This window comes from Monopterus albus, unplaced genomic scaffold, assembly GCF_001952655.1.
Source record: "Monopterus albus unplaced genomic scaffold, M_albus_1.0 scaffold150.1, whole genome shotgun sequence".
In the NCBI taxonomy this organism is placed as follows: Eukaryota; Metazoa; Chordata; class Actinopteri; order Synbranchiformes; family Synbranchidae; genus Monopterus; species Monopterus albus.
The window spans coordinates 664318-679207 of NW_018128030.1; the positions used below are offsets into that span (position 1 = coordinate 664318).

General features: G+C 40.8%; 3 protein-coding genes across 3 annotated transcripts in view; 1 reads left to right on the plus strand and 2 right to left on the minus strand.

Annotated features, from left to right (window-relative positions):
* The window catches only part of nectin1b (nectin cell adhesion molecule 1b), a 210704-nt gene extending 205876 nt beyond the window's left edge, over window positions 1-4828 (minus strand). The window contains exons 1-2 of the mRNA XM_020614715.1: window positions 4715-4828; window positions 3634-3715 (exon numbers count right to left, since the gene is read on the minus strand). The gene's annotated coding sequence lies outside the window, so the exon portion shown is untranslated. The remainder of the gene's footprint in view (window positions 1-3633; window positions 3716-4714) is intronic.
* Window positions 4829-5453: 625 nt separating this feature from the next.
* ttc36 (tetratricopeptide repeat domain 36) lies at window positions 5454-7039 on the plus strand. The gene is made up of 3 exons (XM_020614786.1): window positions 5454-5559; window positions 5758-5946; window positions 6766-7039. Exons 1-3 carry the CDS (start codon window positions 5454-5456, stop codon window positions 7032-7034), a joined length of 564 nt encoding a protein of 187 aa, XP_020470442.1. The 3' UTR covers window positions 7035-7039.
* A 697-nt stretch (window positions 7040-7736) lies between these two features.
* On the minus strand, window positions 7737-11297 carry LOC109968466 (F-box only protein 40). The gene is made up of 2 exons (XM_020614759.1): window positions 9426-11297; window positions 7737-7934 (listed from the first exon to the last, which is right to left on the minus strand). Exons 1-2 carry the CDS (start codon window positions 11295-11297, stop codon window positions 7752-7754), a joined length of 2055 nt encoding a protein of 684 aa, XP_020470415.1. The 3' UTR covers window positions 7737-7751.
* Window positions 11298-14890: the final 3593 nt, after the last annotated feature.

Genomic DNA, 14890 nt, shown 5'->3' on the forward strand with positions numbered 1-14890 from the left:
ATGGAAAATTGTGTCATCACGCCTGTCATGTTACCTTAAATAAATGTGCATGCTAGCCCATTATCTTAGTTCAGAATTAGCACTGCCTGAACTAATCTGTTTGAATTGAGAAACAGAACTGCAACAACAATACAAGCTAGTAGTAAACTGCAGTGTAATTTGTGATGATAGATCTCAACACATGCAACAACATATTATGGGAGACATTAGTGGCGCCTGGCAGCCTTGCTGCTTTCAGTCAGGCTGAACCATAGGCAAACAAAACGTATGCACATTCCTTCACAGGGGGTGCCATAACACTTGTATACAAATTCACAAAATGTTATAAAACACATATTATACTGTAGAGTGCACACTTGGTTTTGGGGCAAAACAGGAGGAAGTGGATGTAGCCTGTTACAGTGCATATCTTTATGGTTTTAGTTTTGCTATGCAGCAGTTTGTGTCCTCCACAGATGAAAATGTGACTAATGTTATAGGCTATAAGTCTGCACTCAACCATTTCTAGCTGTATATAAGCCATCAGGATGAAGAGCAAATATGTCCCCCACGTCTACAGCAAGAGACAGGAAGTAATACAATAAATAGATCTTGCGCTGCAGCTCAGAGATTTTTGCAAACATTTTCCATAAAAAAGGAGAAATGTCAAAATGTTTATGTACTTAACCTCTGGCACCTCAGCAGTTATTCCCCATTGCTCCACAGAGCAGACTACTTTGTTTTAATCCAGCTCAGGATGACCCTGCACAGCGCACCGTAGTACTGCGTCATCATAACAGGCCAGGTATTGACACAGGGGCTCGTTTACGTCCACAGTGCAGAGGGATTAGGAGCTTTGATGCCAGATTCACAGACAGTAGCGCAGCAAAGCTAAAGCCCCTCGGGGTTATGATGATATTCATTTCTTTACCAGATGTTATGAAGGAGCAGGAGAAGAGGAGTAAGAGGAGAAGGAAAATATGGCGGACAGACTGCACCAGACGTTCTTTAATCTTAATATAATTTTACTAATTTATGCACTGTTGCTCATTTTTAATAAAGGGATAACTTAGTCCTCTCTGGTGGGTTTCAAAAGGTTCATAAGGTGTTTTTATGTTAAGAAATATCCATTCTGTCTGTCAGCTAATGAGCAATACTCATCTCATTCAATCCATTAATTAAGCTCTGCTGTTGCAGTCAGATCTAACCATCTCTTGTCTTTGTAATTGCTTAGAGGGAATACAAAGGATGTGTATATGTTAGCATTAGGTTTTACATCATTAGTACCACTAAGGGTCAGTGTTTTTGATCATCTCTTAATTTACCTCCTGGCCTTCAGAAGAATCAACCCCATCTTCCCTGTTCTTCATTATGGAGGCTGTAAACAGAGCCACTGTGTTTCCCTGTTGACACAGTCAGGCTGAGTGGTGCTGATGCAGTGACATTTCACAGTAATAGGAGAATGATAATCCACACACAATTGCTTCTCCACTTTTACACTATAGAGGAGGCCATGAGGGACACACCGCTTCTGCAGAAAATCTGCTGCTTACCAAGTGACCATGAACATGATACCCGAGCCCTCTTTCTTTAACTCTTATTACCCTGGCGAAAATGGGAGTCCTGCAGGATCAAACCATCTGTGCTGACTAGGTAAATGGGAAGAATGAGGCTCGACAGAAATAAAAGCAGCAAGAGCTCACCCAAGTGGCAAAAATGAAAACTTCCCCCACTTTTTAAATCCAGTTGGATATTTATCACTCTGGTAAATAACTATACTGAGGTTGTTAATTGCCTTTTAAATCCATGCAGTAAGTTGTCCAGATCTGATTTTCTGCTCACAGTTAAATTAACTCTTGAAATGGCCTTTCTACTGCAGCAATGCACATTAGAAACTTAAAACCTGCAACATCAGTCAAGCAGACGTCATTAAGACAAAATCTCTAGCAAGAGGAGACTACGAGACTTCCAATGAGAGCTGGGCCTACATACTGTAAGCCACTAGCCTACGTCCACACAGCAATAATCACATCTCTGTTACAAAGTATGTACAATGAATGTCATGCACTTGTCAGTTTCAACTGTAGATTTTACTTTACAGCCTGAAAACTGGAAAACATAGTACTGAACAAAAACATTTACAAACTAATGACACACAAAAATGAGTGTTACAAAATACCCAGAAATCCCCAATTATAACTGAAGAACTTTTCTGAACAAAGTTTTGTTTCAACTCCTATATTTCACTGTCAGCTCTGCCTCGTCCTTTAAAAGTCCCAAAAGCCTGCACCTCCATGAGCTCACTCTTGTTCCAGATCACTGCTGCCAGTAATTGGAAACAACTGAAAAAGGCTTTGAGCTGGAACCATTTTCATCTCTGTGACTCACTTACACACGCTGGCTGGAGATACTTGCAGTTACTTCCTAAGCCAATGAGAACTAGGACAAGTCACAGTGTTACCATGTTCAGTGGCACTGTTTTGATCAATCTCACCTGTATTCATGTCACTTACTATCAGTTTCCCCCTGTGGCTGTGTGTGCTGCTCTATGCTACTTGTTACATCCAACAACACCTTTTCTTGAAACAGTTTTCTGCTTCCATGCCCATGTCTGTTGCTGCTGAGATCCCTTAGGAGTAGATACTCTTCATTACACCACTGTAGCTTAACTGTATCTGTTATTGTTTTGCCTGTCATCTCTTTTTTAAATGTACTGACATTTAACTTGTTTCTCACATGTATGATTCTAAAGCAAAGCAGGCATGGGTTAACACTGATGGTCTAGAGGCTATGCACAAGAGAAAACACATACTGTACAAATTATAACTATAAATTAACTGTGCACACTGCTTATGCCAACAGAAATTTGATGTGCGCAGTATTAAAAGACTAGAGTTTGGGAGCCAACTGTTTTGGCTAGTGATCAGTCAGAGCAAAATCTATCTGAGGTCCCTCATCACAGTGTAAAGTGGGAGTAGTGTAACCAAAGAGATGGTTTCATTTAAATCATGCTTGAGCCCTGAGAGATAAAGCCATCTGAAATTTCACAAGGAAAACAAGTATAAATCAGAGAAAAATGTTCCAAACTCACCAAATCTTTATGCAACCCTGTCTCATGAAAATAGTATTTCTATACTACTAAATATTTTGGCCAGTCTACTTATCATATATTCCAAAAAAAAACATTTGTTTTGCTCCATAGACCTATAACATATATACACCATGTTAATGCCTCATTGTTATTCCATTGTTGGCTATATAAAGAGCCAGCACATGCTGAATGATGCTCTAGTCACACCAAAGGCTTACATAAGGCCTAAATTGCACAACAGCTGCAGAGGAACCTGCAGTGATAATCATCCCATGCAGAAGAAGATAAGCAGCCCATCAACACAGTGCTGCTCTAATCATAGCATCTACAAACATGTAGCCTCACAGACTGGTAGTCACACTACTAGAGGCCACTCAGCTACACAACACCAGAATACAGCAACATAACGTTGAACACATAAGCCAGACTGCGTGAAGAGACTGTTACACTGAGATGAACATACAATAAGTACATTGTCCAGTCGGACCAAACAGAAAACCCTCCCACAAACACCCTGTCACCAAACTGTCACACTGCACACAGTTCATTAATTCATGTCTTACCTTTAGATGAGCTTCTTCTGTGTCAAGTCATCAAAGCACATCAACCTCCAGGCCAAGACATGTTATTTCTTCTTGGTGTCTCCTGCAACAAAGCCAGTCATAAATCCTTCTGCATTCTGATGCCAGGAATACACAGGCAAAGTAATACATCAAACCTGATGATGGCGAGAACACGAGCTATTCTCTTGGTACAGTTTAATTGTTCTGGAGGCGGCAATGCAACAGCTTAGTAGCAAAAGAGCTATTTTTCTTTCAATACCATGGTCCCACAGATCTGTCAGCCTTGTTTTGAAAGGCTGCAATCAATAGCCGCCTCCTGAACTTGAACACATTGTTTAGAAAATAATTAAATATTGATAACCTGATGCTGGCCCATCTCTATTTTCATAGTTTCTCTATAAACCACCAACATTTGTGCCTGTAGCAAACAGCTGGTAGCCCTGCTCCTCCTGCTTCTTGACCTGTTATCTTCTAATTTGCATCTGACCCAAGTGGTGGTGGAGACATTTTAATGTTTTTACTTTCTGTAAGTGTAACTAGGAGTACAATACTGTAAAATAAAGTTGCAATAAAAATTGTTCTTAAATATACAGTATCAACATGAACTGCAAATATAAGCAGGTTAACTTGAGGCAGCAATTTTACAGTGCAATAAAATTCAGGATATTTTTCAATAATCAGTGTAAATTCATCTTAAATATTGGTGCTACAGTGAAGATGAGGAGTGAGATTTGGAGTGAAAGGCCACAACCAAGTAACCAAGTATCTCATATTATAAATATATTATTGACATCTGCAACAAACCAAACTGGAAAATCTGCTGCATATTCAGTGTTATGGTTATTTTTTGTTGTGTATATACCTCCAAACTTCATAAACATACAGTACACACACACTTACATGCATTAGGAGGCACGACACTGCCGCCTCAACACAGGGCAGCATCCCATGTGTCATCTAGTGTTAAAATGGTCTAATCTATGTGTATTAATTAATGTTGATGGTGGCTACACATGGCTCGTCATAGATGTTATAAGACAAATACGTTCAATTATGCAACACATTTTGAATTCCAGCTAACCTTATGCAAGTCTGCTACCTGGCCAGTTCCAGACATTTGGTGACATAAAAGCTGTTTATTGAACAAAAACCTAAGAATTCAAACCCAGCAGCGCCCAACAGTTCCAGAGAATCCAGACTGAGGTCAGGTGTGGCCCAGGTGTCTCAAGGAGCACTGATTAATTCTAACTCCACCCCCATTTAAACTTTCTAGCCTTAGATCCCAAGACTCGGGAGAAGATTCTGAGACTGTTTTCCTGTAGTTATGTTCCACTTTAATCTGATCCTAACCTTCACAGTATAGTATTGCTTCTCTTGCTAAAGTAAGACATGTGAATACTTCCTCCACCAGTGTATTTGTCAGTACTCAACTACTACAAATCCCTTTTCAACCTTTTCAACTACACTTCACTTTGCACTGAGCAAAAATGACCATCTCTGAGAACATTCTCAACTACACTTCACTTTGCACTGAGCAGAAATGACCATCTCTGAGAACATTCTCAATCTGTGTTCTTCTGCCATTATCACAGCAACTCTGCAGCATGCAGTTATCGTTGGCCTACATTTTTGAGCTAACCAAACACAGATGTGCTCAGAGCAAGCAAATCTCAAAGTCCACCTCTGCTTCCACCCCCTTCTTTGATTGGCTCGTGGAAATGGTAGAAGTCAGGGGGTGAAGATGTCTCCACCCTGCTGTAATTTAGGTGCCATGATTTTATTTTGCTATCTTTCCTGTGCTCTTAACAGACACTGGTAAGATGGCCTCTGCACACGACAGAGCTGTACTCCAGGCTATATTCAACCCCACCACCCCCTTTGGAGACTCCCCTGGCCTGAACCAAGAGGAGGAATTAATTGACGATGGTGAGCATGAGCTGATGTGTCTCCACATATCGCATCATGACTTTTTAGGTTTATCATTTCATACCATATTTAATTTATTGGAATGTATTCAATTCCTGGTCTAAAAAAAACAACATTTTAATCCAAGTTTAGTTCTTGCCATGGTACCTGTCAATTCAGTTTGAGTGTTTTTTCAGCCTGTTTATCTCTCCCTGCCAGACAGTGGCTTTGACGCTGACTTGCTGAAGCAAGTGAAAGAGTTGGAGATGCAGGGCGTCTTGGCAGCAGAAGCTGGGGATTTGCAGACTGCACTTCAACTGTTCAGCCAGGCAACCCAGATCCTGCCTCAGCGAGCCTCAGCCTATAACAACCGGGCACAGACCCTGCGGCTACAGGGGAACACAGCAGGTACATGCCACCGATTCAGTAATAACCCTTTCTGTAGACACCGCAGCGCGCCGACACATCAGACCGCTGAGTCTGAGGCCAGCATGACACAGTATCAGAGCTTTGTCTATCTGATGCACTTTGTCAACAGCGCTACTATGTATGTACGCTTTGAGCTAGCCCTGTGTTAGGTTCCTTTACCTGCCGTCTGTCACAAGGCTGGCAGGGCTGCACACACTGAATGTGAATGCGTATATGTGAAAGTCATATCTGAATCGTCTCAGAGTTTAAGGTTTCCTTCTGCGATTACTTTCATTTGTTCTTTTGATTGTTAGCAAATCTGTTGTGATTTTTATTACAATAATCAGAAGTGTAAGTGTGGTTTTTATCTTTTATACTTTGTATTCTTGGGAGAATGTCTTGGTGTGGTGCTTTTATACTCAGTCCCAGGACAGCACTCTGTCAACCACACCATGTGCTCAGTACTGGAGCATTTTTAACTTGCAATTTGTGTTTCTAAAATTTGAATTTCTATCTGCTGAACAGAGTCCAATACATTTGAGAATGATGCACCTTTTGGTTAATGAAAAACTTGAGATTGATATTTGTTTTTCTTGTTGGTTTTAAAATTATGCTAATATTATAATTGCTGTATTTTATTTATTCGACTGAACTATGTACCCCACAGTACTTGTTCAAGTAATTCAAAGCAAATTCAACTATACTCATAGTGACTGTTGCAGCAGACTGACTTGGAGCCAGGGTGGAGTAGTCTGTAAAAAGGTTTCAGAATCAGCTTTCCAGATGTGCGTGTCTCACAGAGCTCTGCTTTCCTCTTAGGTGCCCTGGAGGACCTGGACCGAGCCATCTCTCTGAGTGGCAGCAGTGGACGAACTGCCTGCCAGGCACTGGTGCAAAGAGGCCTTTTACGTAGATTAGCATGCCAGGATGATGCAGCCAGAGAAGATTTTGAGAAAGCAGCTGCACTTGGAAGTGAATTTGCTCGACAGCAGGCTGTGCTTCTTAATCCATATGCAGCCCTGTGCAACAAAATGCTGTCAGAGGTGATCAACAAACTATGCAACCCAGAGGTGTCTGAGATGAAGTAGCTAGTGAGAACAGTTTCTTATCTGTGCAGCTTTTTTTTAAAGACTGTCATAGATTTTTTTTAAATGCTGATTTTAAGGCCATTTTTAGTCCTTTAAGTGTGCTGCTTTAACTAAATCAGGCCAACTGCAAGTCAGATTTATTATGACACGCATACAACTACAGTCTAAGTTGTCAGTGTTCACAAAGCATGCACTGCTGTATTCAATCAAATGTGACATACTGTATAGGACACAGGATACCATGTTCCACATCCAAACACCAAACTGTGATGTGTACTTCTGCTTTTGTCCAGCAGATGGCAGTCACGTCACATCAGTCAACATCTGCTGCATCTGTTTCTTTGAAATAATGCTTCACACCACAAGAATGAAATAAGATGTTGGTGTGGTAAACAAAGGCAAATTAAACTTATTAGCTGATACTGCACAACATGAGAATTGCTCTCAAACACAATATATAAATACATTTTTTACTTCAGTGTCAGGATTATTTAAGTTTCATCTTCTCTCAATAAACCCTGAAAACACTTCATAAATAGACTTGAGATGTTACAAGAAAACAGGTCTTCAACACACAACATCTCTTAATGTCCTTCTGTTTCTATGCAGTAGCTGTATATGTAAAGGCTTATTTCACTCCAGAGTTTTGTGTGTCCATGTCCTAATATGGCACTGCTTGTGATGTGGTCCACCCGCTGAGCTCTGGGACCTCAAGCATCATCTTTGATGCTTTACTTTTCCAAGTTTGTCTCTGACCTCGCCTAAGCAAGCTAAAGCCACCGGCTCAGAGCGTTCCTGTCTCTGGTAGAAGGAGCATGCTTTCAGGTGTTCTGACATGGAAGGAATACTGCTGAAGCTCCATCTGTCCACAGAGGAAAACAGTGAACTGAACTCCCAAACCTGTAAAACACAGAGGCAGAGCTGAAGGAAAGTGTAGGAGGCTGCTGTCGTGGCATCTGTCAACTGTGCTGCAGCTCTAAGGCCATGAGGACAAATGTATTTTTAAAATCCAGGGAATCTAGAACTGAATATTTTTATCACCCTAAGGCATGACATTACACAGTCTTACACAGTCTTATCAATAACCGATGTTTCCATGAGTGAATCTGACTTGATATGGTAGCACTGTGTTTACTGGCAGTGAGGCCTCAGGCCATTCCGTGTCACTGGTATCACTGGCATGCTCTCTGTCTCATGATCACAGCAGCACAGAAATAGTCAATGTAAAAATACACACATATATGTATTGATGCTGTATTTACCCTTTATAACCACCAGGAGAGACTTTTTCACCACATTTCCAGTTGTGTGGTACATTTAATTCAGTTTGTATTTGTTGTATTGTTTTCCTATGAATGCCGGAATTATTCCATGTTTGATATAAACTGCCATTAAATAAATTCAAATTAGATACGACATGTGGTCTCAGTACCTCAATAGTACTTAAAGGAACCTTGCATACTGCTGGGGTTCCCCATGTAGGTGGCAAAATCATGAAGTTAAATGGCTGTAGCTCACTGGCTGTGAGTCTAGATCACTTGAAATTTCAACCACAGTTCTCTTATCATTTCAGTGCTCCGACCACTAGACCAGAGGCGCCCTTGTGGCCTAGTGGTCTAATCCACAGGGTCTAAGGTCTGGCCTAGTGGTTTACTTTAGACAAAATATTCCTGTTTTGATTCCAGCTGTGTTCATTCCCCCTTAACTCCCAGTTCCCCTGAATCTCTTTACTGTCAACTACCAAATAAAGACAAAAAACACCAAATGTACTTCAGGTCTGGATGCAGATGTACATTGTTTTTAATGATGACTGTGCAGCCTTGGTGGAGGTTTGCTTCCTAAAGAACTGTTGTCAGTTTCTTTTTATACTGATCTAAATCAGCATGTTGCAAAACTAAATAATAGATTAGCTCAACTGTCTAGTAACCAGACCACTGCTGACACCAGAGTCAGAGAAGACAAACTATTCTTTTTCCAAATAAATGTCCTCATGGTGTCTCAACAGATAAGCAGGGAGTCCTTGCTTCAATGGGAACCAACCAATAGTTGTTGCCAAGCTGTGATTCAGCTTGTAAAATTGTTAGAGAGTCTGGAGAGTGTTTACAGAACGGCAGCTGTCATGCATATGAAGGGGAGAAATTTTCCACTGACAGATAATACGAATGGGGAACTGACATAAATGTTTGGCCTAGTGTTCACTGTCCCTTCACTGTAGAAAAGCTTGAGATCAAATGGACAAATGAGATGGACTGGTAGTGCTCAGTCCATCAAACAAATAAAATGCTCTTCAGCCGTTTAGTTAATTACGAGAGATGATTCAAGTAAACAGTCCAACATAAGACATTTAAATGTTATGGCAGAGAAAAACTAAAAAATCTTAAGAATACTTGCTTTCTTTCGACATCTCCAGGAGCTTCCACCCCGGGAATATGTCTTTCTCTCCCACTTGAGGGAGACCATCCCTCTCTCCTGCAGCAATGTGGCACACACCTCTCGCATCAGATGGGAGACCTGGGACAGCTGAGATAAGGTAAAACTGTCAAGGTAACCAGCAATGTGCTGAAGGATCTCCAGAGGCAGCCCGCTCAGGGGATCCAGATTATGTGAACCACTTCTCTGTGGGCTGCTTTTCTTGCCCTCCAGGAGGGATGAAGGCACTTGTGGCTGGAGGACAAAGGCACTGACATCTGGGCAGAATTTGACTGTAGCTTGGTCAGCTGCAGGGTGAAACCTTGTCTGCGTGAAAGTACAGCCGAGGTATGCCAGGGGGCAGCGTTGTTGTATCCAGCCACTTAGAGAGGCCTGTATGTCAGAGTGCACATTCCTGAAATGAGAGCGGTATTCATCACGGCGAAAGAAGTGGCCACACATGTAGCTGAAGGCTGAACTTGTCTTGTTATGTCTTCTGGTGACAGGTTCTGCTTCAACGTGTACATAAAGGCCACGAGGTTTGTCCGCAATGACATCAGCAAGGGATGCATCCGGTTCGAATGGTGCAGAGGAAAAGTTGTATGTTTGTGTTCCTATATCCATATAAAGACCATCTATCGCCGCACTCTCAGAGATTAAATGTCCTTTCAGTTCCTTCTCCAGGGAGCAGAGGAGTGTGGCACTGACCTCGTCACACTTTGAAAGATCTTCGACTGACACGCCCAGATCTGCAGTGTCAACACACTGGTGTGTGGTCTGGGCCTTGTGTGTAGGGTCTTTCAGATGATTTCGCTTTGCTCTATAGCTGGTGGGAACTTTAAATGAGCGAACAGTTTTAACCTCAATGGGCTCCAGGTTCCCATAAACAAAATCCTTTTCTCTTGGGGTACAAGCGGCAAGTTGCCCGAAGTTAATCAACATTGCCCCATTGTGCACTAGATACATGTTATATTCACCAATGTTGAATTCTTTACCTAACCTTTCAAGGACCCCGTCTTGCCATGGTGCAAGGCCGGTTGCACCATCCATCCTCGGAGGTGCAGCAGCAGCAGCAGAAGCATTCTCCTGGTTCAGGTGTGAGTCTCCTGTCTCTCCCTGACAGCTTGATGATTCTTGCTCTTTCTTTTGCTTTCCCTTTTCATCCCTCTTATTCAGGTTTTTGACAGTTTGCTTGCATCCCTCCATCTCCTTTGTGAATATCTTCTCCCAGGAGCTGTAGTTTTGAATACTCTCCACATTCATGCTCTTTGCCAAAGCCTCCCTCTCCTCTTGATTCAGCTCTTCCTCCTCCACCCCTGCAAGGCCATTTTCTGTAAATTCACTACAATGTGAAGAACAGGCTGCTTCCTCTGCGAGACTGTTGACCCTGGCAGCAGTTTCCTGAAGGGCATGATTCTCCATCACCAGCTCTGGAAAAATGCTCTTCATTTTGATAGATCGAAACAGCAGCTCTTGGTCCCGCAGAGCCATAGCAACATCCAGGTCCAGCTCAGCTTGAGGATTTTCTGAAATATTTCTGTAAAAGGTCTGATCAGTTTCTGAGACAGGCCAGCGGATCCACTCCTGAGAGCAACAGACCACGCTGGCAGGACAGACCTCCAGGTGTTTGGCCAGCCTGTGGCGCAGCATGGTGAGAGGACAGCCATAGTTGGCATTGATGCAAGGGACTGTCTCATTGGGACAGAGACGCTGGTGCTCCTCTTGTTTGCACGTATGGAGGGTGGCGCCACAGGTTTTACGACATTTTATGATGATGCATGAGATAGAGGTCTGCACCGGGACTTGACACTGGACATTGTAACACTTTTCACAATGCTCATGTACCTCGGCCATCTTTCTGCTCTTCACCTTCAGAAATTAAAAAGTTAATTTGAAAAGTTTGTTTGAAAAATACTGACTTCAGACAAATGAAACAAACACACTCAGCATTGCAGCTTACGAACAGCAGAATATGTTCGTCTGAGAAGAGGCTCATGCAAGAATCTTGGTTAAATTTGCACTGATGAAAAGTACAAAGAGATGAATCACTTACAAATAAAGATTATTCCAAAAATATTTGATATACAACATAAAATACAAGTCAGGCAAACTAAGATAAAAATCTAAACAAATGACAGATTTTGAATGCATAAATAACATAGGTTGATTTAAATACAGCATTAATTCAACATTATTTTTTAAAATATACAGTACATGTACAAAATAAAGGCATTGTTTAGATCATATACAGTCACATGCTCAGGTCAAGAAAAAAAAAAGAAAAATGAAAGTTTTAGTAAATAAAAAGTGAACAACAGGGACAATAACAGAAACATTTCTCACCCTTTGTTCCTCTGTTCCTGTCACCTTGTGTTTGCTGGCACCTCTGAATAACCTCTGCACTGTGTCTGGACATTATAAATAGACACAAAAGAGGGGCAGACAGGCCAATGGGACAGGGCACCATTGTCACACAGCCATTAAGAGTCAAGGTCAAGTTACAGCCTGGCCTCACTGTGAGGGGGTGGTGAAAACAGCAGGCAATCACTTTAACTCCTGACATCAACATCATAATGTGTGCGATACATCGTCTTTACATGCACTACACTGGCAGCCTTTTATATTCCACTCCCAGTAAATGCTTGTGTTTACATTGTCTTCCAAAATGAATAGCAACATGTTAAAAACATAGATTAAACCAAATTAGTGCAATTAATATATGATTTTAGAGATGTTTCTCTTATTAGCAAATTGTTTTTAGTCATACAAAATGATTAATCATATGTGATTAAAACGTATACGGTAATGTTATAATGTGTTCTCCACTAGATGTCAGTCACACACTTTCAGAAACTCTGGCAGCTGTTGGTGCTGTCACAGAAAGTTCATAATATGGAATATTTAAATATTCTTTAGGGAGCATAAAAGTTTTGTTCGTAATGTTTTGAAAAGGTTTGCTTAAATTTATCTCAGGTCTGTACAGTCGATCATTTCCCTGTCTGAACATAAACCGAGGCAGTTTTAGGGCCTGTGTGTAATGTTTAAGGGAATTACACTGGAGGGAACATTACATTCATCAAATGACATTTTGGTTGAAAACAGGTATCATTTATAGGGTAGGCCCAGCAGCTGCCTTTTTTATTAATGAGATCACTTTTCAGTGGTGTCAGAACATAAACTACTGCCGTTTCACAACAACAGCGGTTTGATTGCATGAATAAACTAGCTTATTATTGTCAACTCCTACAATGTCCTGATTTTAAACTACATTCTATATATAAAAGACAGAGACCTGTCATTCTGTTATTTGAGTTTAATGCCATCTTTTTCATCCCTTTACAGAAGTACTGTGCTGTGCAGCATAACGGGGCATCGATCCAGCCTAACTAGCTTTAACTAATTACACACATTTGCACTGAGACTGGCTGAATTATTATTCCCTTCACTCTTCCATATCATCTCTAAACACCCCCTGATACCTACAGTATTTCCACTATATAAAATATGAGGGATCCACAATGTGCAGCTGATATTCTTCATGCAACTTTTTTCCCCACCTGGCACAGCTTACAATGAACAGCTTATCACAGGCAGCTGCTTCACGCTGCTTCACTCTCTGTAGTCTCTGCAATCAGCATACATTCCACCAAGAGAGAGAATGCACTGTAGAAAAAAGCTTTCTATTTCTATGTCATGTTGCTATAAAACAGAAGCACAGCTGAGGCTTGAAAGTTCTACTGTTAGTTTATCAAAAAAATTTCTTTTAAAGCCATTTAAATCATGTGTTGGGACGATGGATTAGTGCTCCATCACTGCTCTTATTGTATCACTGCACATTTACAAATATAATTTTCAGTAAACTCTGGTTTGATGCAAAGTTGAAACTTTATTTGTGCAAACTGCTGCCTTCAAACCCCAGAAAAGCTATTGACAGAAAGCGGCTGCGTGCTTTTGCTTTGACTCACCTTACAGTACATTGGTGATTAGCTACTGACGAGGTACAGTACAGTAATTTGAAGGTTAACATTTTATTCAGTCAGTACAATTATAAAACAGGGTAGTCCAGGAAACCCTGATTAACATTATTCAATAAATAAAACATTTTTAAAAAACCCTGAAGCAACAACAATTTGCTGTTTTGTGGGGTTGTGTGCCACAGTTGTTTGGTCTTGGCTGAACCATTTGCCAGGTAATAAGTGAAGACTTCTCATAGCTGCTGGACAAACAGTCCTGCACATAACCCCCAGCAGAACGGTAAACTCTGATTTCTACACTTTAGCTGTGAAACAGACCAGATGTGTTAATAACTGAGCTTTACAGGTACAGCTAGGAGCATTTTGTAACGTTTGGACAGGAAAGCTGTTTCCACTCTTGAGCTAAACTAAATTAACCTGCTGCTTGTGTCAAATTTAAGGGAGAGGCACTTGAGTATTAATCATTTTGTGCAACTCACCTCCGGTTAGCTTTACCCCACACACACATTAAAAAAAAGAACAAAAATAAGTACAAATCATTATTATACATGTCAGATTTACTGGCTGATACGTAGGCTACCTTTACATAATGTGTACAATGAAAGACAAACTACAGATTGATCGCCTCTAATAGAATCTGAATTGGTGTTAATAACATTCACCGATATGCAAGTGTTGTAAAAATAATCACAAATTTGAAATTCACAGTTTTTCCTAAAATTTCAAAGATGTTCATTCATTGGAAAAGAGTTTTTGAGTTTTACTGATAGACTGTAAAATAACAAGATGTTAAACAGAACACAGAAGTCTAATTTAATGAAATTCACTTTAACACTCAAAATGATCTTTTATGCAACCTGGCAGCTCAAACATGGATAATTACAGCCTGTCCATTTTCGGTGCTATGGATTTGAACAATTCTGTGGCTACGGGTTAATGATTCATGCATGCTCCATGTCATTTAACTCTAATTTAATGTTCTGAAATGAGTGGACAGCTTTAGATGGTAGAGAAATGTTAAACTTGATTAATATGCAAGGTACTCAAAAGCTGTCAGCAGACTTATAGTATGAAAGCATCTCTGATTTCAGGTTTTCCTTCTTCCACCAACACAGCACCACTGCATCCTTCTCTGGTCTGCAGATCCTCCTATAAATCCCATCCAATTCACTGAGATATCCCTGTTATTGCCATTCCTCTTAAAGATTGCCCCCATTTTGGGATTTCCATCTAGGTTATTATACAGTACCTGGCAAAACATATTAATAAGCCCAAACCACTGGGACAACACAGGGAAAAATATCCTATTGCTGAGTTTCCAAAGACCCAGGAAACTGTGCTGGAACTGTGTTTATTACAAAGCTCAGCCCAGCAGAGGCCTATAAATAAGCTGTTGACAAATATGGAAATGTGTAATGAAAATGAAAATGTCCCAACTCCAAGCTGAGCTCGGTTTGGGCTGTTAGACTGAGT

Excerpts from the sequence above, each read along its gene's own strand:
- ttc36 (XM_020614786.1), top strand. The coding sequence starts at position 5,454 with ATGGCCTCTGCACACGACAGAGCTGTACTCCAGGCTATATTCAACCCC. Across the intron at positions 5,560-5,757 it reads GGAGGAATTAATTGACGATG|ACAGTGGCTTTGACGCTGAC; the intron begins GTGAGCATGAGC and ends TCTCCCTGCCAG. Across the intron at positions 5,947-6,765 it reads GCTACAGGGGAACACAGCAG|GTGCCCTGGAGGACCTGGAC; the intron begins GTACATGCCACC and ends CTTTCCTCTTAG.
- LOC109968466 (XM_020614759.1), bottom strand. The coding sequence starts at position 11,297 with ATGGCCGAGGTACATGAGCATTGTGAAAAGTGTTACAATGTCCAGTGT. Across the intron at positions 7,935-9,425 it reads CCTGGAGATGTCGAAAGAAA|GTTTGGGAGTTCAGTTCACT; the intron begins GCAAGTATTCTT and ends TGTGTTTTACAG.